Source organism: Aspergillus pseudotamarii, assembly GCF_009193445.1.
Source record: "Aspergillus pseudotamarii strain CBS 117625 unplaced genomic scaffold BDV38scaffold_12, whole genome shotgun sequence".
NCBI lineage: Eukaryota > Fungi > Ascomycota > Eurotiomycetes > Eurotiales > Aspergillaceae > Aspergillus > Aspergillus pseudotamarii.
Genome location: NW_022475026.1, coordinates 137,122 through 160,102, shown reverse-complemented (window position 1 = coordinate 160,102; position 22,981 = coordinate 137,122). Strand labels below are relative to the sequence as shown.

General features: G+C 49.3%; 9 protein-coding genes across 9 annotated transcripts; 4 read left to right on the top strand and 5 right to left on the bottom strand.

The window, feature by feature from the left end:
- Window positions 1-947: 947 nt before the first annotated feature.
- BDV38DRAFT_290480 (amino acid/polyamine transporter I) lies at window positions 948-3,197 on the bottom strand (the record flags this gene model as incomplete). The annotated part of the gene is made up of 4 exons (XM_032061488.1): window positions 948-1,857; window positions 1,911-2,672; window positions 2,741-2,997; window positions 3,058-3,197. 4 exons carry the CDS (start codon window positions 3,195-3,197, stop codon window positions 1,487-1,489), a joined length of 1,530 nt encoding a protein of 509 aa, XP_031916269.1. The 3' UTR covers window positions 948-1,486.
- Window positions 3,198-3,929: 732 nt separating this feature from the next.
- Window positions 3,930-5,235, top strand: BDV38DRAFT_240192 (class I SAM-dependent methyltransferase). Its single transcript, XM_032053870.1, has 2 exons — window positions 3,930-4,348; window positions 4,471-5,235. The coding sequence occupies exons 1-2, from the start codon at window positions 4,159-4,161 to the stop codon at window positions 5,166-5,168; spliced, it is 888 nt and encodes a 295-aa protein (XP_031916268.1). The 5' UTR covers window positions 3,930-4,158; the 3' UTR covers window positions 5,169-5,235.
- A 206-nt stretch (window positions 5,236-5,441) lies between these two features.
- Window positions 5,442-6,299, bottom strand: BDV38DRAFT_280197 (NADPH-dependent oxidoreductase; the record flags this gene model as incomplete). Its single annotated transcript, XM_032059242.1, has 1 exon — window positions 5,442-6,299. One exon carries the CDS (start codon window positions 6,297-6,299, stop codon window positions 5,442-5,444), a length of 858 nt encoding a protein of 285 aa, XP_031916267.1.
- Window positions 6,300-6,989: 690 nt separating this feature from the next.
- BDV38DRAFT_240188 (Zn(II)2Cys6 transcription factor) lies at window positions 6,990-8,590 on the bottom strand. The gene is made up of 3 exons (XM_032053869.1): window positions 8,526-8,590; window positions 7,929-8,449; window positions 6,990-7,874 (listed from the first exon to the last, which is right to left on the bottom strand). Exons 1-3 carry the CDS (start codon window positions 8,569-8,571, stop codon window positions 7,080-7,082), a joined length of 1,362 nt encoding a protein of 453 aa, XP_031916266.1. The 5' UTR covers window positions 8,572-8,590; the 3' UTR covers window positions 6,990-7,079.
- Window positions 8,591-9,352: 762 nt separating this feature from the next.
- BDV38DRAFT_280195 (hemerythrin domain-containing protein) lies at window positions 9,353-9,941 on the top strand (the record flags this gene model as incomplete). Its single annotated transcript, XM_032059241.1, has 2 exons — window positions 9,353-9,436; window positions 9,498-9,941. The coding sequence occupies 2 exons, from the start codon at window positions 9,353-9,355 to the stop codon at window positions 9,939-9,941; spliced, it is 528 nt and encodes a 175-aa protein (XP_031916265.1).
- A 777-nt stretch (window positions 9,942-10,718) lies between these two features.
- Window positions 10,719-12,516, top strand: BDV38DRAFT_27551 (NAD(P)/FAD-dependent oxidoreductase). The gene is made up of 2 exons (XM_032058043.1): window positions 10,719-12,048; window positions 12,113-12,516. Exons 1-2 carry the CDS (start codon window positions 10,946-10,948, stop codon window positions 12,351-12,353), a joined length of 1,344 nt encoding a protein of 447 aa, XP_031916264.1. The 5' UTR covers window positions 10,719-10,945; the 3' UTR covers window positions 12,354-12,516.
- Window positions 12,517-12,678: 162 nt separating this feature from the next.
- Window positions 12,679-15,278, bottom strand: BDV38DRAFT_280193 (Zn(II)2Cys6 transcription factor; the record flags this gene model as incomplete). The annotated part of the gene is made up of 6 exons (XM_032059240.1): window positions 12,679-13,131; window positions 13,184-14,417; window positions 14,476-14,616; window positions 14,680-14,750; window positions 14,833-14,995; window positions 15,115-15,278. 6 exons carry the CDS (start codon window positions 15,276-15,278, stop codon window positions 12,679-12,681), a joined length of 2,226 nt encoding a protein of 741 aa, XP_031916263.1.
- A 2,785-nt stretch (window positions 15,279-18,063) lies between these two features.
- On the bottom strand, window positions 18,064-19,916 carry BDV38DRAFT_269213 (amino acid permease-domain-containing protein; the record flags this gene model as incomplete). The annotated part of the gene is made up of 3 exons (XM_032056922.1): window positions 18,064-18,540; window positions 18,796-19,261; window positions 19,366-19,916. 3 exons carry the CDS (start codon window positions 19,914-19,916, stop codon window positions 18,064-18,066), a joined length of 1,494 nt encoding a protein of 497 aa, XP_031916262.1.
- Window positions 19,917-20,640: 724 nt separating this feature from the next.
- Window positions 20,641-21,924, top strand: BDV38DRAFT_290475 (aromatic ring-hydroxylating oxygenase subunit alpha; the record flags this gene model as incomplete). The annotated part of the gene is made up of 2 exons (XM_032061487.1): window positions 20,641-21,439; window positions 21,495-21,924. The coding sequence occupies exons 1-2, from the start codon at window positions 20,673-20,675 to the stop codon at window positions 21,922-21,924; spliced, it is 1,197 nt and encodes a 398-aa protein (XP_031916261.1). The 5' UTR covers window positions 20,641-20,672.
- Between the last annotated feature and the right edge of the window lie 1,057 nt (window positions 21,925-22,981).

The following is a 22,981-nucleotide window of genomic DNA, read 5'->3' as shown; positions in this document are numbered from 1 at the left end:
AAATGAATAAAGTCTCGGGGGGAAAAAAACCCTTGCGGGGAGTTCCGACTAACGCCCAATGAAAGAGCAACACTCCATCGATCGGATCCAGACGGCTTCACAACTTCCGAGCCCTGAGACGGAACTTTTCCCGAAAAGAAGGCGAAGACCGACTGTGACATCAAACGGTTGTCGATCATTAGCCGATCCGGCGTTTCTATTCTTATCTTCCCAGAAGCCCTTCCACGTTTCGGCACTTACTGAAGACTCGGGATGCCCGATTATCCACCATAGGTTGTACGGACGAGTTCCGCCGTCGGTGATCTCATGAATGTTCTTGTTGCTGTACCTATGAAGTCAAATCCCACCGGAAAACTTGTTGAGCACTGCCACCGAACATAGTCAAAAATATGAAGAATACTGGCAATAAAGAGGCGATATATAGGACGATCATGTCTCAGTTTTCTTTCTATCACGATCTACACAGGATAGGCACCAAGAAGCGCCCAAATAGTGATAAAAGTAAAAAGGTCCAGGGAATGACAGGAAAATAGGCAAGTGATCATCGCGCGTGGACTCCATCACGGGAGGGGAGTCCTTTTTATGGATATATATGAACTACATGATGGAAGAATAATCACGCATTTGTCTCAGTTTCAGTTGATCAGCCCCTGGACCATCGTTTCCCCCCTGTCTCTCCGCGAAAGGAACGTACCCCTGAGATAGGTCAAGTTCCGGCAGGTATGAGCATTCCTTATCATTTGGGCTTCCGTATTTGGTATCGAAAGTTTAGATACTTCGGGGAAGAGGAGCCAATAAACTGGATTATCTCACAGGCGGCTGAAGTACTAGGCTATGACGAGAATCGAAAGCTTGTACAAAGCTTCTACGCCATCCCAAGCTGTGTCTGACCAATGAAGCAATGGATAGATTGCTAGGTTCCACTAGGTGAGACAATGGGGCGTACATGTGGACTACTTCAATAGTCCAACGTGCGAGGCCTTCCATAACGTACAACCCAAGTTCTGCTTGTTCAATTGCAATGTTTCATGAAACCATACTATATACGCTTCCTAGCGGAATGGAGACCTCGGAAAGAAGGTAGCTAAAATGGGCCTCCTGAATATGGTACCGGATGCATAGTGGATGATCCTTCATGTTCTACAAATGACTCAGTCGGTCGCAGCCGTCAACATATTCCTCTAACCTAATGATGTACCATACCTGAGGGCTTCAATCTACTATCAAGAAAATTAAAGAACATACCTTATTGGTAGTTTCAGGAGCTCTTTTCGGCGGCTAGAAATCCATTTAGGGGGACCTACTTACAACGGTCATGGCCAGATGGTGCGGAAGCAGAAACTACTTTTACAAATCAAGTGAGCCCCTGAAAGAACCGCTGGGGTAGTCCTGTCCGATCAAATCGGCTCTACTCTAGTATGTTCGTCTATTATGATCCATAGTGAGCCGTGCTCCGATATGTCTTAGTCCTCGTGGCTATGCTAAATTATGACGCGGCCACGGAACCATACGACTGAGGGTTATCCTGTCGGGTCCAGAATGGTTCGTCACCCGCAGGGGCAACGAACGACTTCACTCGCCAGTACATCATACCGAGTCCGATCACCAAGAAGGACACAGAAGGGGCAAGCCAGAACGGCAAATTGGTGTCGCCAGCCCCACTGGGAGATGCCAGAGGGGACAGCAGGAGGAAAACTTGACAAGCGAGAAAGAGATATGGTACCCATGTCCACACGCGGAATGGGTACTCGGCAGACGGGACGTGTTGTCGAATAATGAAGAGAGCCACCACGACCGCACCGTATATCATCACGAGGAAATACTGGTTCACATCTAGTAGAAAGGCATAAGCATCCCCTACTCGAATGTTAGTACATGCATAATTCACTTCTTGATTCTAATCAGCTTACCAAAGGGCAAGAATGAGACCGCCACTACCGAAGGTCCGAACATAAACACCGATGTCGCGGTGGCTGGGCTACCGGACTTGGATGTCTTGGACAAAATGCCAGCTGCGGGAACGATTCCCTCGAGTGCAAGCTCCCGGATCACCCGAGTGCCTACGAATGCCGTCGAGATCATACTGCCAAAGGTGGAGAGAGCGACCATGGCCGCGGTGACACGCGAGGCGGCGCTCCCGAAGATGTTGCCCAGAAGACGGGCGACCAGCTGCACACCGGCCCGACTAATATCGTCTGGTGTCGCGACAATAAAATAGGAGATGTTGATCAACAGATAGAGGATGCCAACTGAGCCGACCGCGAGCAGGCCAGCCACCTTGAGGGTCCTCCGTGGGTTCTTGACCTCCCCTAACACCAGGCCTGCACTGTTCCACCCCAGGAAAGATTCTAGTACTTTGAAAAGCGAGACGGTGTAATCATATACCGTGGTCGAAGAACCAGCGAATGGCTGGCGAAAATTGGCTCCGGTATCGGCATTGTTTGGGAGCGCTCCCACAAGGATGGCAAACGCGGTTGCAAGAATCAACAGGAAGGTCGCAAGCTTTAGTAAGCTTGACGAGTTGACAATTCGTACGCTCCATTCGCGGGATATCGAGAGGCATGCTGCGACCAAGGCCATTATTCCAATCGCGGCCAGTCGCTGCCCAGCCTCACTGGGAGCGATATCGAACGCAAGGAGGGTGTTATCGGCGACCACGATACTGGCCAGGCCTATATGGTTAGGGAATATTAGTACATTTCCAGATTTTCCCGGAAGACGTTGAGCACAAGGACCATACCCGGGAATCCAAATAGCACATAGAAGGCGTAAAGCGTGCTAGCGAGACGATAGGGGCGAGGATATGCCGTGTCAAAGTACACTTTCTCCCCACCGGTGCGCGGCATTAGACACCCCAGTTCCAGGTAGATGTAAAATCCGCAGAAGGTCAGGACAATTCCCACCACCCATAGCGAAAGTGCTGCGCCCACACTGCCGACGCTGAGAAAGATGGAAGATGGTACGGAGAAGATGGCGGCGCCGATCATGCGGTTAGTCCTGCATCGCACTCAGTTCCCGAGATCGACAGCAGGATGAAAGAAACAATGTGTTCCCTACAGGAGTAGGGCCGTCGAGAATAGGCCTAGGTGGCGTTTGTTGTTCAAGTCTTTGTTGTTGCTGTCCTCCAATTCATCTGGTCTTGCCCACAGGGGCTGGCGCTCACAAGCGCTCCCACCACTCGCCCGACGAGATCGCATTGTTGTGTGGTAACCCCAAGGAGTAATATGAAAATAGGATAAGAATGGACGATACAGGGCGAAACGAAGGATATTACGGTTTTTGGTTTCGTGTGCCGGGGGGAAGGGAAAGGGGAGAGTATTTAGAAAAAAGGGAGAAAGAAAATCTCGAAATTGAGTTTGTGACATTCCAGATTGGCGTCTTTTCCTCATCCACCCGGCATAGCTGCGCTTTTGCCCTTTTTATGAGGGGTCAGCTGAAGCTGCGATATCCAAAGCACAGTCAATTGGTTGGGAAGAAGCGACGATGCCACACTATGGAGTCTGCCATGGCTACTAAGTGGATCCGCAGTACCAATCGGGTCCTTCAGGGGTCTTGCGATTGGGGAAGATAAAAAATCTGTCAAGGGGATCTTATCTGATCGTGAATCATTGCTGGCGAAAGGAACCGAGCTCGATTGAGGCGTGGTATATGTATTGATTTGGTTAGCATGTTTTCGCATAGAATCCTTCCAAAATCGAACTTCTGAGTAGCTTTGAGCGATGTACTTGGCTGGTAAATGGTTGTCAGCGGCAACACGTATGGACCTACGGCTTCCTCCATGGCGAATACCTCCAGATCTCGTTGACTCCTGGATTACTTTGTCAAGCATCGACTATAACATCCGAGGGATACACCCAGGCAGCTTCTCATGTAAAGTGGGCCAGCAAGGCACGCATGTTACGAACATTATGAGGCATTTAACACGGCGGAGATACCGGCAACGAATACGAGAAGCGCCCCGTTAGATGACAGCTGACCTCAAATGCCATCTAATGGTGGTGAAAGAGATATAAATCATGTTCGGGGCATGCAGAGCTCGCTCACCTTAGAAGAGGTGGCCGACAGAGGGTGCCTATTCCAACATCTCCATTCAATAAACCCAAATCCTTACCCTAGGGTCCTCATCCAAGTGCCATAAAGATCAAAATACACTATACAATGACCGATACGCAAGTAGTTGCCGAGTGGTACAATCAAAACGCGGTTCTAGAGCACAATCGACTAAATGCCTGTCGCCTCGAATTCTCCGTTTCGCTGAGGGTAATCAATCAGTGTCTAGAGCAGCTACGACAGCGACATGACCGACCATTGAGAATTTTGGATCTAGGCGGGGGAACAGGCCGATATGGTAAGCATGCTATTGCTCGTTATGAATCGTTTGGAAGCATACATTGCTTCTGTCCAATATGTGTGTGGTGGGTGGGGAAGCTACCGAAAGAAAGCTCATACTGACAAAATAATGCTATCCAGCCGTCGAACTGGCACGAAAAGGCCACTCAGTCACGCTCGCCGATATCTCCAGATCGGAGCTTGAGCTAGCTAAGTCCTTCGCCGCAGAATCTGGTGTGACTCTCGACGCCATCGTCGAAGCCGATGCACGAGCCATTCAGGTGTATCCCAAGGAAGAACATCCAAGGAGCGTCTTCACGACCTCCACCTATGATTTCATTCTCTGTCAGGGCCCAATGTATCACCTTCTCGAGGACTCTGAACGTACGCACGTTCTCCGTGCTTGTGCTTCTATGCTTCGTGGCAACGGAATTCTCGCGGTCGCATTCGTCACCCAATATGCACACTTAAGGGATATCGCCCAACGGGATCCGGCTCGGCTTGGGAAGGAGTTCGATGGTTTTTATCGCGCGTATCTTGCTTCAGGGAGGTACACACGGAATCCTTTCATGGCTTCGTATCATACCAATGTGGAGGATGTAAGGGGATTGTTTCACAAGGTTGATGGGCTATTGAGGACTCAGGATGGTGTCGGGCTTGCTTTATCCCGGATTGTAGCTTGCGAGGGGTTTCTCGGGGGAGGATTGGCCGGGAAGCTGTGCGATCTGTTGCCGGACGTGTACGAGCGTTGGGTGGATGTCGTGATGCAGTTTGTTGACGATGAAGCGCTGTTAGGCAACGCGGATCATTTGCTGGCTATTGCAGAGACACAGTACTAGGTTGCCTTGGACATAGATATACAGATAGTATTCATTGTGATTGAAGTATTCCATCAGTTTCTATGCCCTGTACTCCGCCAAGGTGTGAAGTGAGAATGGCTGTCTCTATTTCCTTTTATGACTAGATCCAAGCGACAAGTCCTACACCGTAGTCTAGTCTATCGCACCCTCTTTTCAGGCGTGTTATTAAACTAGGGCTAAGGTACGGCAACAGGACCCACGCAGCGTACCCTTTATTCTCTAATCTAACAATATCAATTCTAGGCAGACCATCTATTCAAGCTTAAACCCCTGCCTCTCGATAACCCCCCGAATTTTCTCCCTCCCATCCTGCTCATACGATGCAACCTTGCCCGCCACGAACTCCCCCCAGTACTTCCGTCCAAACTTCGACTCATCCACATAAAACGCTCCCAACGACTGATCATAAGACGCAATATTCTCTTTCTGTCCCTCCTCACTCCACCGCTCCATATGAACAATCTCCCGCATCGGCAAGCGCGGTTTGATCTGATTGCCGAAGAGCCAGTTCTCCGTATCCGGATACCCAATGGCCATTCCAAACACACCCAAAGTCAAGGGTGGCAGATTCAGCAGTTCACAGATCTGCTCTGCGTTGTTTCGAAGCGCACCAACGTAGCAGATCCCCAAACCCAGCGACTCAGCAGCAATCGCAACAGTCTGCCCCGCGATCGCCGCGTCAAGGGCACTCATGATAAACATATCCATGTTCTCCAGCGCCCTAGCCGGCTGCTGATCATGCTGCTTGGCAATATTGTTGAGACGGCGCAAATTCGGACAGAATGCAAGGAACAAGGGGGCCTGGCGGATAAACTCCTGGTCGCCTGCGAGCACCGCAACCTGGGCTTTATGCTCGGGGTCTTGGATGGCGATGACATCCCATGTTTGGAAGAGGGATGAGGTCGAGCTGCTTTGGGCGGCTGTGAGGAGCGTTTCCAGGGTTCCCTTAGGAAGAGGCTTGTCGCGGAGGAAGGCCCGGCAAGACTTGTGGGAGAGAATCGTTTCCAGGGCCCCGGGGAGAGGATGAGATGGGTTAATTGGGGGGGAGAAGGCGGACGATTGCGAGTCGCGGTAGCGCTCTTCGACGAGGGAGGAGAATGTCGCGGACATATTAAGGACGAGGCTTGAGGGATGGATAGATTGGATATGACGGAGAGGAGAAGGGTAACCTGCCCATATTTATAGGCGCAAACAGGGCAGCACCTCCAGACAGCTGCTGGGATATCCGGCAATGTTGACCGTTTGGTATACCACGGGGATGTTGATTAATCTGATATCTCATGGTGGGGAGCGCGTAAATACCGATGATTGGTGGATTTCCTTCAAGTGGAGACTTATATGGATCCCTACCGAGCTAGAAATTTATGAATCTCACGCATTTGTGTGTTCGTGATTGGCTCTTGAGATATAGGACCCATGTACAGCCCTTTGATTAGTAGTATAAACATCATCTACATAACGTGATCGGTAAACGAGCCGCCATCTTCTGTTTTCCATAGTAAACACTAAACAGCTTATTTTTGAATCACAATATCTCAACCAATTCAGTTTACCTCTACTTAAAAAAATTAATATATCACTTATTCTATAGTAGAATAATGGTATGTATATAGTTGAATCCTTTTTACCCTCTTATTACTAAGATAAGATCAAATATAGCATATTTATAGTATGTAGTTAGAATTTATATAGTCTAGGACTCGTTTTTACTTGAATTTAATTTATACAGAAAAGAATACTAATATTAGTATCATATCTTGGTTATAAATTGATATATCCAGTAATGGTTGAGATAGTATTGCTTAAAAATATGCTGTTTAATATGGAAAACCGAAGATGGCAGCTCATTTACTAGTTACGTTATCACTATCGCCTATTGGGAATCAGGAGTCACACCCCATCGAGCAGAGCCTGCAGTCCGACAAGATTCGGTTCCGAAGTCATAGATTCAGGACTGACGGTCCTCCAAATCCGATCCAACCTCTTTTGCACCCAAGCCCCCTGCCCCCCCAGCTTCCTGGCAACAACGGAGGCAATGAAATCTTGCAGAACCTTTCTCTCCTCCAACCTTACGGTAACGGCGCCGAGAATGGCCACCGGCCATAACAGATACTCCGGCGGGTGAGACTCGATGTTCAAGAGGGGAACTCGCCACACAGCCTCCTCTACAAAGGAGCGCACTCGCTGGGTTCGCTCCAGATGTGTGATGTCCGGGTTCACTTTCTGGAGCAGGATTTGGATTGCGAGGTAACATAGCCCAAGGGATATGTCGGCAGAGCTAATGAGACCGATCCAGCGCGATAGTTCAGCGTCTAGGCCCCACCACTTTGTGACCTCGCGGCTGTTGAGCGGCCTAGAGAGCCGAGATAGCTTGGTGACATCGGCAATGAGCAAGAAGAATTTGTAGGACGTCTGCAGAATGGCTTCCCTTGGTTGGTTTGCCGGGTTGGTGAGCCTATCAAAATACAGCGGGAGCCCGAGCTCGTTTCGAACCCCCGTAAGCGCGTCAAGCGAGGGATCAAAGAGCATCATGAGAGACGCATGGTACAGAAACGACTCGACGCAGATGCGATCAAACGTGGCTGCAGCCTTGGTGCGGAAATCCCTGGGCCTGCGTTGGGTAAGCAGGAGTCCTGCAGCCGTGACATGAGGGGCGATAGAGGATATCGCGTCTGATCGGCAGGACTACAGTGTGTCAGTTAGTTTAGGCCACCGGTAGCGACGAACACGACAACATGCCTCGAAGACTGAGAGCAGGATCACAGTTGCTAGGACGCAATCATCACAGCCGGCTTTGGTGATATCCGTTAGGGACGTTTGGATAGAGTGAATGGTATGTAGATAGCCCCGCAAGGCAAAATGGATAGGCCACCGCGCTGTACCCGGTAGCTGCATCCCAGCCACGGCGACCATTGCCCCGAATAGCGGAGAGAAGTGTGGCGCCAGGCGCAGCATGTGTGTTTGGTCCAGTGAGCTCTGCCGAAACAGACGAGGTAAGATCGTGGACGCAAAGTATCGGTATAGGTACGCGTTTTCGTATGAGTCAAACGGCGCTGGCATCACCATCGGTGGCGAGAGTGGTACCAAAGACAGCCCTGAGGATGCTAATGCAGGCACTCTGACCTGAGTACGAGCCCATCGCCGAGAGCGGCCATCTGGGGCCTGGTTATCCTGAGTTGGCCACTCGCAGTCCAGCACGTTGCGAGTACATCCGGTGCAACGCGGCCGCGTCTCGTCGCATTTCTTGCGACGCCTCCGACCTGGCGGTGGCTTGATAAATAAGAGGGGCTCTTTGTTCTTTTTTCCTAACTTCAGTACTTGGGGATCATGACCTACATTGGAGGCAGCCGGTCCTGGTTCGCAAGCTGGGCCGAGAGGACATTGCCGTGTTTGAATGCAAATTAAGTAGAGACGCATGTGGATTAAGTTGATGCTTGTCAGTTCATGCGGGAATTATGTTCCTTAGGATAGATGACTCAGCTGCACAGCATAATTCATAATATGCCTCTTTAAGTGTATGGAGGCATCTTCAAAAGTATATATAGGCAATCGCCAATTGAATTGAGCATCTTGGGTTAAACTGAGTGCCCCTGAACAATAGGCTACATATGCATAGTCAGTATAGCATCACCCTACTTTCCCTCCCCTGTGCATTTCACAACAATACTACTCAACCCCACTGTCCGGGATGATAGTCTAGAATGCATAGTCCATTATATAGCGATGTTCACACCATTGCCCACCCAGGTGACCTGTCCATATAAGATTGAAAGAGCCAATGTATGTACTGCGGGCAATGGTAATGCCTCACCACGATACAATCTGACGGTAACAAAAAAAACGTGGATTTCTGGGACCGGGCAATTCGCTGGCCGACCCAGACTAGAATTAATTGAATGAACTATTTCTTGTAAGCTGACAAATGGTGACTAAGTAACTAAGTAAATGCTCAACTATCCATTAATAATTATGAAAAGTGAGTACACACGGACATTGTCAACGGGTGGTTCTTCCACCAGGTATAGTTTTCTTTTTTCTTTTTTCCTTTTTTTTTATTTATTTATTTTTATTTTTATTTTTTTTAACTATTTACCATAGCAGCCATGCTACGCTAAATTGATACCCCAATCCAGGCTCCTCATTTCCGGGCAGTACCTTCCGCCATGAATGAAGACCAGACGCTCCAACCACTGTCCGCTCAGGATTTCAAGGTGTATAATCGTGGAGCGGAAAGGATGGACTACTTCGTAGGTGCATCTTATTTCCAAGTAGAGCTTTAAGGATACGATCATTGACGTTGTCGTCCAGCATGGAATTCTTCGTCGCTCGTGGAACCTGCTCTGGGACGCCGCGACGAGTGGCCGACGGCCAGCATACATGTCAATGGGACAGTTCATCGCCGAAGGGCTAGCCTTCGCCGAACATCTCGACATCCATCACAGCATCGAGGAAACCCGTGTCTTCCCCTATTTGGCGAAAAGGATGCCTGAGTTCCGCACGGGACGTGGCCATCAAGCCGCTGAACTCTTGCAGCAGCATCGGGAGATTCATGCTGGGCTAGAGGGGTTTCAGCGCTATTTAGAGGGATGTCTTCACGGGGGGGAAGAGTTACGACTTGATGTATTGCGGAAGAAGATGGATGGGTGGAGGGAGGTTCTCTGGACGCACCTGGACCAAGAGGTCAAGACTCTCGGTGCGGAGAACATGAGGCGTTACTGGACGAAAGAAGAGATGGCGAGGATACCCCTGTAGAAATCATTGCTGATCTAATCCAAATATTGAGTCAATTGTCTTCCTGGTGAATCTTTACATGGCCCTCATATACGGTATCCTATACATCCGGTTCGCTTCGGTGCTGGCGGGCAACAACTTTATGCGTTGATCGTTCGGAGCCGGATTTCCCTTATTTGCCATGGCCGTGTTGCATAATCTGGGTATTGACTGGTCATTTACATGACTGACGTGTCTGTGTGTCCTGTTTTGTGCCATATCCCTTCTTCCTTTCCTTTCATGGACGGAGGCTTCAATTGGCGAGCAAGGTAGTTCGTCGCAGCATAGAAGCTGGTGGCAACACTGCTCTCGTTCTTCGCCGTGTTCTTGTATAGTTTGATACTACAATAACCTTGCCTTTCTGTGTACAGTAATAGCTATTACCACTGTACCTTTATCTTGAATTAATTGGTTTTATAAGATTGTACTGTAAGCACTGATGTAGATTGCTTATCCCCGGAAGATCATTGTTCCTGTGCAGTCTAGGAATTCTTGAGTGAGGGACCCATCTTTAATCATCCATACTAAAGCCTGGACCTTTCAAAGGGGAATCCAAAGGAGATTTTGCCTGATATGGACAATAACAGTGCCAACTTCTCCGGGGATCAATTCTCGACGGGTCTTTTCTCTAGCCAACGCGCGATAAGACCCGGTCCAAGTGGCACGGTCCGTATACGGTCCGTGTTTGTCCACCGCGGGGTCTCAGTAGAAAGAGAGTTCAAGCTCACTAGTGGCCAATTTCTTGGCTTTCTGTGGCTCCTCAAAGTCGCTAACGTTAAGGTCCGATCCTAGATCCATGGACGGAGTCGGGACTTGCCCCTCACCGTCTTCCGTCCACGGTCCGTGATGGACGGAAACATGATGCTGAGTCTGAGGAAGCCACATCTTATAAAAGGGATTGAACCACAGTCTCTCATGATATCCAAACCAGAGACTCTGATCCGGATTTGTGATCAGACAGCAATTTGATAACACCAACACACGCAATGGCAGCTAAAAACGAACGCATTATCATTATCGGGGCGGGTATCTTTGGCCTGGGAACCGCCCTGACATTGAAGGAGGAGGGTTATCGCTCTGTGACCGTCCTCGACCGAGCCATGCCCCCTGTTCCCGATGGTTCCAGCAACGACATTTCCCGTGTCATTCGATTCGATTACGGAGATGAGGTATACGCTCGCATGGGCAAGGAGGCTTTCGACCTATGGAAGACCCCTGCCTACAAAGAAGCCTTCCATCAATCTGGATGTCTCTGGGTGACTCAGGAGGAAACCCCCGGACAGCCTGTGCAGCCCGCCGCCAAGGAATACAGTCGCAAAACCAGAGAGATTCTGACCAAGATGGGCGAGCCCTGGCACTCAGTCCCCACGGTGGAAGATTGCAAGCGGGAATTCCCCGAATTGACGGGCCCGCTGGCCAATCCGGGCTTCTACTCCTTCTTCAACAACTCGGGCGGATGGGCAGATGCAGGTCTCGCATGTGCTCGTGTGGCAGCTCGGTGTATCGCCGCGGGTGTGTCATTCATCACTGGCCCCGATGGCCAAGTGACTGACTTCGAGAAGAGGGCGGACGGCACCATCGAAGCGGTCCGCACCAGCAGTGGCAACCGCATCACTGGTGACAAGTTCATCGTCGCCACCGGTGCCTGGACCGCCAGTCTTGTTCCATCGTGGAACTCCATGGTCGCGGCCGCTCAGATCGTCGGATACATGCGCCTCAGCCCCGAGGAAATGATCCGGCTGAGGAATATGCCTGTCTACTTCAACCTCTCCACCGGGTTCTTCTGCTTTCCTCCCCATGACGGAACCAATATCTTGAAGGTCGCCGTCCACAGCTATGGCTACACCCACTCGCAAAACGGCATTTCTGCACCTCCAGCTGCCCCGCCCTCCGCCCGCGCCAACTTCATCCCCGACGAGGCCGTGGAACGTCTGAACCTCGGGATGAAGGATCTCTTCCCAGACCTGGAGCCCAAGGGCTGGGAGCGGGTCGCGCTATGCTGGTACAACGACACCCCGAGCGGTGATTTCATCCTGGATTATCACCCGCAACACAAGAACATGTTCATCGCCACCGGTGGTAGCGGACAGTAAGTATCCAGAATCTAGAAACAAAGTCTGATATCACAACATTCTGACTAACCCTGGTCACAGTGCCTTCAAATTCCTGCCCGTAATCGGCAAGTATGTCGTTGGATGCTTCGAAAAGAAGCTCTCGCAAGACCTGTTGCAGAAATGGAAATTCCCCACCGAGTACAAAGAGCGCTTCCAGGACGATGTATTCAAGGGTGACGGAAGTCGCGGAGGCCCTGAGAGGAGAGAGTTAACTCCTCAGGAACATGAGAGATTTGCCGGCGCTTTGATAGCTGCTTCGACAAGGCAGAGCAAGCTGTGAAAGGAGACGCTGATACTTTTATTCCTGGAAGCATATATATACCCGCTGAACCGCAACCGGTTGTTTGTAATGTGAGATGAAATTTTGTTACGTTTGACGTGAAGAGAGTTGTTGTCGATTGAGAATGCGTTCTATCGCAGGCTACAAGGACAATAGACTGCTAGATCTGTGCGCCTTTATTTGTTTTCCAAATCAATATGTACATACACCCTGAAATCTTTTCCTTTCCTTTTCTTTTCCCACCGTCCTGGATTCATCATAAATCATTTAAAGATCATGGTATCTTATGCGAGTATGGTAGGTGTCCATCCAATAATGTACTTCCTCACAATTGCTCCGCGACGTAATCTCCAAACATCATCCAGTCAGGCAAGTCAGGGATTGCTGCATCGAATCCGTCGTGACCAGGCCTTTCGGAAAAAGGCCACTCAGATATAGGATCGGCGCCTACTGGCCCCAGAACCCGCCCGCTGAGAGAGTCCATTCCTGGCTCGCCCTGCCCAGTCGCAAGGAGGGACTGACCAGGGAAATTCGGACTGATAGTGTCCATCCGTTGATACGGTGACGGGACCAAGTCTCCGAGTTGTACGATCTCAGCAGGGGTAAACGACGAACTGAAGTCGAGAATATTCCACATCAGGGCTTCGTCCGCCTCCGACATTCTTGGGATAGTGGATGGAGTGGGCATGCGGGTTAACTCCCCGGAGAAAGTGTCCTGGCTATAATATAGCGACTTGTAGTTCTTCTGTCTCGCAGCCAGTTTATTGACCCGGTTGACCTGCAAACAGCACCGTTAGCAGACATCACAGATCAGGTCGGGCGTAACATACCAGGACACCCATATTTTCCCAATGTGTCGACAGGTCTGTCATGTAATCCACCAACGTTCGGAAATCGCTATTGCCGAGTTGCGCGATGTGTGGGTTTTTGCTGGCCGTATTCTCGAGCTGGATGGTGGCGGCGATTGCACAGAGGTAACCGATAAACGGGTCGTATAGTCGGATGTCCACCTCGTCCATTTCTCGGATGAACCGCGCAATCCACCTCGAATGAATAAGGGAGCTTTCATAGGACTTCTGCAGAAAGGTTGCGGGTATGTTTCCGTCGATGTGGCGGAGTTTAACCATGTTTACGAAAGGATGGTGCAGCAGACATTGAACGGAGTGGAACAAAAACTGGACACACAGCCAGGTACACAGGTACGAGCGACAATGCGGTTCTTCGCGAGCGCGTCGTCGGAAGTCGACACTGCGATACCGATGTGTATCTGCGAAATGAGTCTCGAACTGCATCCAGTCGGATTCCAGACCGGCCAGCGCCGATCCTGATCGCCAGGGGGGTAGCGCATCCTTATCGAAGGGCTCAAAGACATAATCGGTGGTTTTGCCCCAAAGGGAATAAAGTCGAAGAAGGCAGCCCAAAATGCCATGGTCAAGCTTTTCTCCTTGCTTCCCGGGTCCATCGTGTAATGTTCCACGAGCCAGGGACTCCTCGCCAGAGAGTGAGGCTGGCGTATTCGGTGCAGGGAAAAGAATGGTGAAATGTTTGTCTGCCAGACACAGTGAATAGTCTCGAGATGCGTTGTAACTGCGGTCCAGCATGAAAAAAGCCCAGGTAATGCGTCTTCTTTCTTCCGCTTCCGAGTCGGTGAGGGACGACGTATATTTATCTTTGTGTAGGCCGGCAGACTGGATCGTCCGGATACCCAGTGCAACAGATGAATACCCTCGATGGGATTGGCCGTCGGCGAAGTCCACCTGAGCCATGAGAAATGTTCCCTGGAGAAATGAGAGACCCAGTTTCCCGCTCTTGTACTGATGTGACAGGATATCCCAGGCCTTATTGGCATAGGACTTTGTGGGAGGTACATCGCCTCCAGTGGGTCCCGGCGAGCGGCGCGAGATCCGAGAAGTAAGAGCCACTAATGGGAATGCGATTTCTGGGGGTAATGACAGATCACGGCTCAAAAGCCAGTCCTTGGAGAAAACGCAATAAGGCTGGTCGTGAAAATGGGCGAGATAAATGTCTACTTCGGATTTGACAAAATCGGATGGGAGCGAGGATCTGATCAGTTTCAGTCCATCGGCTTGGCGTAGGAATGGAGAAAACATATGATACGTACCCCAGAGAATAATGGCGTTCCTCATTTTGGAAACCGAATGCTACCGGAGAATTACCCATGCTGCGATGGCCATAGCCATGAGAGAAAAGCGAGTTTCCGCTCGCCACTCCAGTCAATGGATTATTCTTCAATAAGCACTCCCTGGGAAAATTAGAAAGGATTCACTTAGGGAGCCCGAAGTGAAAAACCACATGACGCACGTACTGGAGAATGCTTGCCATCTTGTCTAATCTGTCCTCTATGCGCTGGAATCGTTGCGAGCTCAACAAGTTTGCCTGGGCGATCACGCAAGAAACTATCAACCCAATGGAACATACAGAGATTGCAAAGACGTTACCAGGTCATGGCGGTACCTACATCTCCAGGCTCTCCCGAACCACGTTCCTGTCCATTGGCAGGAGAAGCTCTAGTAGTAGCAGCACGATTCGGGGCGGCCTGCGGCCCGTAAGAGCAGCGCTGCCCGAGCCTTTGGCACAGCGAGCATGTCGGCTTCTCGCCTGGACAGCGCGCCTTCTTCCGACTGCAAGGTACCAAGCTGTCAGCTTTCTATTTCACGCCACTCTCAAAGCTTGTTTCCAATTGATCTACGAAGAGATAGAGATGATTGTGCGCCCTTTCGGCTATTGACATTGTACATACCGACAAGGTCCACAGGCCTGCCGTGTACGTTTCAAGGAGACTTTGTGTACCGTATAATTATCATTCGGGGCACTCATAGTCTTCAGTTCCTTGGGAAACCCCTTTGGTAGTAGTGGATGATAATCATATCGGATCAAAATGATAATCGAGGTGGTCGGCGCCATTCCTTCTTCGGCATGGTCAGTGGCGGGCCACGTGAGGCCATGCTCGCTGCCTTAGGCATCAATTATGCATGGTCCAACGGTCGTGGGTAACAAGATAAGATGAACCATTGTAGAGTGTAATTTTCTTGTACATCCTTACTCATAATGTACTTACGCCTAGAGATGTTCCAACAGTCATGGTATATGGTTATAATTAAGCCCCATCATGAATATACAGAGCATTTCCTTATAGGTTCCTTTTATATATATCATTAGCCTCCGTTCTGCAAAGATATCCTAGGAGCCTCGCGCCACGCGAGATATTATGGGCTTTGGGTTATTCAGGCATAATGGAAACGCCCTTTTAAGAACCAACACAGGCCTTGTACGTAAAAGTGCAATATTTTCAACGCCGACGTAAGCCCATCCTTGGATGACTCCTATAAAAGTAGGTTTCATAGAACGCTCGATAAGTAAAAGTAATGCATTAAGCCAATACCCGTTCCGACCGTTCGTGAAATAGAGCTAGCTGATTTGTTTAGCGTAAAGGCTGATTATCTGGGACCCAACTAGTTTAAATTGTTTCAATCCAATCGCTATGTTCATGCGAAAGTGGAAAAGGCTTAGTTCAAGGAAGAAATATATTTGGAATATGATAAGTTCACATTTCCAACTATGATCGCTCACTAGATGATTGATAAGGTGTTGTATAGGGTTTGAGACATTCTCGAGAAGCGCTGCAAAAATAAGTTTGAAAGTACGAAAGGGATATCATACGAAGGGGAACGCGTTTACGTGAAGATATTGATGGGTTGTCCTTCTCCTTGTGGTTTGTCCCTCTATTTTTGACAATTGTGGTAATAACTGACGGAAGGAATATGAGAAATTAAAAGCATCGATTATAATGATCTCTTGAAGCCAAAAGAGTGTCAGGAGGATATTCAAAAGGGCAAAGAATAAACATGTGGCTGAGGATCAGCTGACCCTCACGGGGAAGGGATGCCCTGATTAGGAATTGTCTTCCAGTCTGTGCTGGCAGTGTGAGCCACTAAACCCCGCCCTCCGGGCTTCTAGAGGGCCCACGTCTGCAGTTTTCCGCTTATCATGCATTCTTATCAAGCTGCAGCATGCTGTCGATCGAGCGCGGACCGTGCACGGAATGCTGCGGGGAGAAGGCTCAGACCGGGCCGGGTATCGGTACAGAAGGCCGTTCACGAAGTGGCGGTCGAAGTATGACAACAAAACCCTTCCGGATTGGGCGGATTATCTCAGATATCTCAAGGGGAACTTCAGGAAGAAAACGGCAATATTATGGCGACGTTGTGAGCTTCGTGTTCAGCGCTGGTACCCCTGTCTCTGAGAAGTCGACTTTGAGTCTGATGACTTGAGAGTCGATATCTGAACTTTTAAAAGCCGTTTTGCATAGTTTAAGAACTTCCGCTCGGTAAAAGACAGATGAGCCTGTAATGGAACTGTAGCATATCATGGTAAAGGTGTCCCTAATGAACAAGGGAACCTACACAAGATCTTTCTTGCAGTTTCGGGAGTTCGAGTGAGAATCAATATTACCTAAAGGGAGTTATCAAGAATCACAGATTTGGACAACACATCACATATTGTCTAGTGTCGAAGCCATGGTAGGAATTGTTGGTCTCGGATGCGAAAGAACAATCGAACACGATGACTTTAAACACGTTTCTTTCCGAGCTTGGAGGCTGGGTGCCGAAGATCAAGCTAGAAACTGTGAACTGAATATTTTCTAAAAGTGCAACCTTTCTTCTATTGCCGAACAGTAGTGTGCGGCTATCCAGGCTATTTGATATTCGTAGGGTCAAACATATCTATCTCATACTGGCAGTGTCAATAGTGAGTTATATCGCAAGTAATAAGATAATGGACTTACCTTGGGCAAGGCCGTAGTAGTGCGACGTTACTGTCACCCTCTTTGCAGTTCTTTAGTCTTTTGGAATAGGGGTGGCAGATGTTACCCCAGGTTGCCGTTGATTGAAAATACCAATTGCCCTCGTCGATGGGAAGCCTGCTGGCCTAGGAAGTGCCGAAGAGGACTTCATATAACATAGACCGTGTGCAGATCACTGGGGTTAAGAACTTCAATCTAAGACGATAGTTACCGTTCCAGTAACAAAAAATAAACCTGGAAAGATAACTAGCAACTTAGTTTGAGGCATGGATACACTACCTATGAACCGTCATTAGCGCTCATACGGCATCGACGGGCCGAACCAGCACCAGTTCCAGGGTAGAGAAGTCGCCGCTTACCCCCTAAGGTGGTTACTGGTATTTTCCGTGTGCCCAAAGATGTACCCTGGGCTTTCAACCGCTCATGTGACCGGATGTAAACCTGATCTGCCTGCAGAAGGATTGAACTCGGGGGGAGGTTGTGAAGAAAATACTAATGTTTTTAACGATTAACCATATATCTGGTACAATCGTCATCAGTAAGAAGTACTTTGTGACAGGGAACAATCCTCAAAGGAGGTTGACAGTAATAAACCAGGTGCGATTCAATAAACCAATGTCATTCTACACTCCATGCCACGCATACTAAATAGTTAGATAAAGTTACTATCGGACTTTAATGCCTCTCATTCATTGCTATACACAACATTTAAGAAGCCAAGGGTAACAAATGTATACCTCGTTTCCTGACAGGCACATTCACAGAAGTGCCAATATTATGTACAAAATCAGTGCTGGGCACTACAGCAATCAATACAGTCCTTCCCATGTCATGCGATACTTCTTGTTACCATCACCTATATATACCTGCAGATGAGCTAACGCTTCAAGCGGTATGGTCTAGCTCCCCTTGTGTCTTTTTCCTTCCTGGCCTGAAAGGCTGAATGAGTTCGGCCCAGAACCCGATGGGGGGATTGCTGATTTTGGCGGCCTCTTCATATGCAGTGATATCAGGAGCATCTAAAGTAAGATCGAGTTCGTCTGGGCGCAATAGTCTAGAGCGTTTGAACAATTTCCACCCGGCGAACGTAATGATTCCAAATAGGAGCATCGTATAGTGAGTGAAAAAGGTCGTCACATCCCAGGGAGTAAAGCTGGTGTACCCGTAACAAGTTACAATCATCGTCATCCACAGAAGACCGATGATGGCGCACCACGGCTGAAACCAGCCCTTGTAAGGAAGCTTGGAACGGTCGAAACCCTGCGCTTTGCATGCTCGATAAAAGCAAATATATGTGACACACATCACAATATAATCGATAATGGCGGCTGCCGTCAACAGATTCATGAGCCAGGTCAGGACCTGCGATGCACTGCTGGATAATGTTAAGAAGGAAAGAAAGGGGAACGCCATTACTACAGCGACGCAGCGGATCGGCACCCCTCCCTTCGTACACTTGCTCAGGAACTTTGGAGCCTTACCATCAACACTGAGACCATATAGACTCCTCGTAGCGCAGTAAGTGTACGTGTTGCCAGCAGAGAAAATAGTCGTCACTAGGAGGGCACTGACAATATGTGGCAATACACCGACGCCTAGGTTATCCATTGCGATTACGTATGGCGATGCAGCAGCAGTTCCTGCACCCTCAGACTCACCCGAGTACACTGCGACCAGAGTTGGGTCATTATAGGCGACTAGGATACCGCAGCAAAGAGCACTTCCTACGAAGAAGACCCCGAATCGCCAGTAGGCGGTCTTGAACGCATTTTTGACGTAGATACGAGGATACTTTGCTTCGGCAGCTACCATCGAGATGTATTCCGGACCAACACAGGTGTAGGAAGCCGCCCAGAGAGCGGCTAAGAAGCCTTCGAATCGTCCGAGGTTGTCTGTGTGCAGATATTCTGCGAACGGGCCAGGGTGGCGCCAATGACGGAATCCGAAGACATCATGTTGTGGATTACCTCCCACCATCGTGATAAAGGTAAAGGCGAAGAGGATAAATATCAGGATGACTTTCCCGCCGGATAGCCAGAATTCGGCTTCGCCATACCCTTTGACCGCCAGGGCATTGATACAACTATACACAAGTCTTAGCACGTAGTCGCAGGGGCCGGGTAAACCAGACCGCTTTGTTAAGAGATGATTGCATGGATATGGCTCGGATGCATTTGGGAACCTCACGCGTATATTACAATACAAGCAACACAGACAGCCGCAGGGGGGATATCGTTACGCCAGAAGGACAGCACCATATTAATTGCCGTGATTTCGAAGGGGATCATGATGGCTTCATAGAGGAAGAAGTTCCACCCGACCATGAAGCCTAGCGCATCGTCGACCCATTTGCCGGCTAGATAGATGAACCCACCGCTCACGGGCATGTATGTCGACATCTCCGCCATGGAGTTGTTGACCATAGCGAGCATGACATTGTAGATCAAAAATGCTAGCAATAGACCACCAGGGCCTGATTTACGGAGTGCGTCTCCGATGGTCACGAATATGGCAGTTCCAATGGAACCACCTATGGCGACAAGCTGTATCTGTCGATTGCCGAGTCTACGTTGCAGTCCAGCGTGGACATCATTTCCCAAAATAGTGCCGCGATGGATATCTGTGACAAATTCGGAAGATAGGTTTGAGTGCTGGGATGGCGCTTTCTCGGTTTTCTCGGGCATTGATCCGGGGTCACCAGGATGCAGGTGATGGATGGTGTCCTCTAGGTGTGACATCGCTGGGGCTGGAAGGGGCAAGGGGACGAACAATCTTCTTTTGGTATATAAAATGAGCGACACCTGCAGAACAAGTGATGTACAGAATTCGGGGTAGTGTTTTAATATACACGCTGTGCAGAATGCATTAGAAGACTTATACTAAGATCTATGACATACCCAACCCAGGGGCCAAGTCCTGCAAGTCAATAGAGTGAAGCAAAAACGGCATGTAGCATAAACAATACCATTACGATTTACATCAAAGTAAACATTTCTCCCTCGAGGGGCCTTAGGGCAAATCAGATAACTGGAAAGTTTGACCATTCCGGGTAAAGGGACCTCTTCGCCGTTAGTGCCAAGCCAGAATCGACCCAATTAGGATCTCTCCGAATGATAAACACGGCATCAGGAACGTTCATGCCGTGTGGCGTTCCCCAGGTCTGGATCTGGGCGCCAAGTATCTTGTAGCTCCCTTTTAATCACTACCTGCAAAGTTATCTCGGCCCTCAGAGCCGTCGGCCGGCGCACGGCTGGTATACTCCGTCCCGATCCTGTGACCGGTACGAACCACTGGTCTGGGCCATCCCCACGGGGCAACCTTAATGGAGGCTGGTTCAGATGATAAAGGGAATAAAAGCGTTGCTGGATATAAAAGGCAGACCATGTTTGGACGATTGAAGGGTCATTCCAGAGTAACCAACAGCATCGTGTCCTTACTTTATCAAGCCGATCTATCTAACCCCCAACTTCAAGCTCGGAAGAACAGTCAAAAAAATGTCCTCTATCTGGAAAAACTACTTCGGCCAAGATGAGGTCGCCTCCTCAGGTGCTACCCCGCCGAACACCGCCTTACCTGCCAACTGGTACACCTCACCCGAGATGTGGGAGCTGGAGCGCCGTGCGATCTTTTCCCGCAAATGGATGTTAATCACCCACAAGATGCGCCTCCCGAGCACCGGTGACTACTTGGTCTATGACATTGCCGGGTACCCATTTATCCTAGTCCGCGACAAGGATGGCAACTTCAACGCTTTCCACAACGTCTGCCGACACCGTGCCTTCCCCGTGGTGACTGAAGGGGAGGGCAAGGCCAGAATCTTCGCATGCAAGTACCACGGCTGGTCGTATGGCCTCAATGGCAAACTTGCCAAGGCTCCTGGCTACCAGGATCTCGATGGATTTGACAAGAGCAAGAATGGCCTTTTCCAGATTCATGTCCACGTTGATAGCAACGGATTCATATGGGCCAACTTAGACGCCAAGGAACAGCCCGAGATTGAGTGGGAAGATGATTTCAGCAAGGTTGATTTGCAGGACCATTTTAGTGGCATCAACTGGGATGAGTACAACTTCGACCACACCTGGGAGATGGAGGGCGAGTACAACTGGAAGATCCTTGCCGACAACTATAATGAATGCTACCACGCCGATGGCAAGGATAACAGCAGCATCGACTACGCTAACTCCACCCCGGAGCAGATTGCCCGTGGTTTGAGAACTGCCAGCACCTATTACTTTCCTAACGCTTCTATGACTGTTTTGTAAGTCCTTGCAACCTTCTCTGGTCACCGATCAGCCACACTGACCCTTGGATAGCCCCCACTTCTTCTTCATGCAGAGATTTGTGCCGACCTCCGCCACCAAATGCACGATGCGGTTTGAGGTTTACCGCAACAAGAACTCCAGCGACAAGGATTTCGAGTTGATTAGCCAAACTTACAAGCGGATCATGTCCGAGGACAAAGACCTCTGCACAAACGCCCAGAAGAACCTGAGTGATCACACGGAGAAGGGATCCCTCAACCTCCAGATGGTTGTGCGCGAGCTTGTTAAGGAGCACTACAAGAAAGAGCAGGAAGCAGGTCGCGAGATCTGGCCAACTCGCCAAACACTCCCGACAGCCGCCACCATCAGCGAGGAAGACATGACCTTCTGTAACAAGCTGGATGCTCAGTCCAAGGGCTCAACATCGGCCGGCGGGTGCTGTGGTGGCGGCTGCCAACCTAAAGAAACCCTTGTCTTTTAGAATTGCATATCTAATTGTCTAGCGTCGCATTTTCCTTTCCTTCAGTTTTTTTTTTGGGTCGCAAGGGGAATAGCGGATCATCATATTTCAGGAGTACTCATTTTTTCTTTTGACCACATCATTGCTTACAGGAATACCACCGTCAGAGTGACGTGTGATTGCTACATTGGAGTTTTAGTGCATAGTACCTAGACGTTTATTAGGATATTATTCTTTTGACTTATCATTCACAAACATAAATGTTATACAGATTTCCATACTGTCCAGCTCAGAGCCAGATAAGACAGTTCAGATCATGGAGGGGTTTTTTTTTTTTTTTGGGGGGAGATCTATCTCCGCTGCCCTTCATTGTCAGAACGTAATAGATAGGTAATTGCCTGATTAGATATGCATATCCATGATAGCGATTGTTGAACTCAATGGTGGGGTTCTCAAAGATCGACACCTCGTTGGCTAGTATCATATGTAATCCAACGCCTGTGGATGAACGATCTGTCTTTTCTCATTCCTTTTCCGTAAATGTGTCCACAACTAGCTAAAACTCCAATTCACGGACCCCCCGTCAGGAATTCTGCGGGTATGTTTGCTATGTCTATTCTACATGTTAGTGGCGGGTAGTCACCAAAAGAGAGAGAAAATCCACAAAAATAGAGGAGAAGTCTATCAATAGTTTATGTGGGGGAAGCGGCTAGTAATTGCTCGCAGGGAACTTTTAACCGTTTCAAGGAAAAGTTCCAAGAAGGAAAAGGCTGGGTGGGAATCTAGATCCTGCAATCTCAGACTGGATCCACGGATTGGCGTCGCCTTAGGGCCAAACCAGGGCGGGGTCACGAGGCTGTCATTTGCCCTTTCTATCGACAGCTGCAGCTTCACCCCATCGCAGGTATTCGGGATCTTATCGGGAATTCTCCTGCCCTCCTGTGCATTCGGTGGATTATTATTATTATGATTTCAGATTATTTTTTTTTCCTTCCCCCCTCCTTCGTTCTTCCCTGCTACGCGCTGGATTAACCATGACTGGTCATTGCGGGGGTATTTATCATAGCCCCTTACATCA

Excerpts from the sequence above, each read along its gene's own strand:
- BDV38DRAFT_27551 (XM_032058043.1), top strand. The coding sequence starts at position 10,946 with ATGGCAGCTAAAAACGAACGCATTATCATTATCGGGGCGGGTATCTTT. Across the intron at positions 12,049-12,112 it reads GCCACCGGTGGTAGCGGACA|TGCCTTCAAATTCCTGCCCG; the intron begins GTAAGTATCCAG and ends CCCTGGTCACAG.
- BDV38DRAFT_240192 (XM_032053870.1), top strand. The coding sequence starts at position 4,159 with ATGACCGATACGCAAGTAGTTGCCGAGTGGTACAATCAAAACGCGGTT. Across the intron at positions 4,349-4,470 it reads CGGGGGAACAGGCCGATATG|CCGTCGAACTGGCACGAAAA; the intron begins GTAAGCATGCTA and ends AATGCTATCCAG.
- BDV38DRAFT_240188 (XM_032053869.1), bottom strand. The coding sequence starts at position 8,571 with ATGTCCTCTCGGCCCAGCTTGCGAACCAGGACCGGCTGCCTCCAAT. Across the intron at positions 8,450-8,525 it reads CAGGACCGGCTGCCTCCAAT|GTCGGAGGCGTCGCAAGAAA; the intron begins GTAGGTCATGAT and ends AGCCACCGCCAG. Across the intron at positions 7,875-7,928 it reads TCCTGCTCTCAGTCTTCGAG|TCCTGCCGATCAGACGCGAT; the intron begins GCATGTTGTCGT and ends GACACACTGTAG.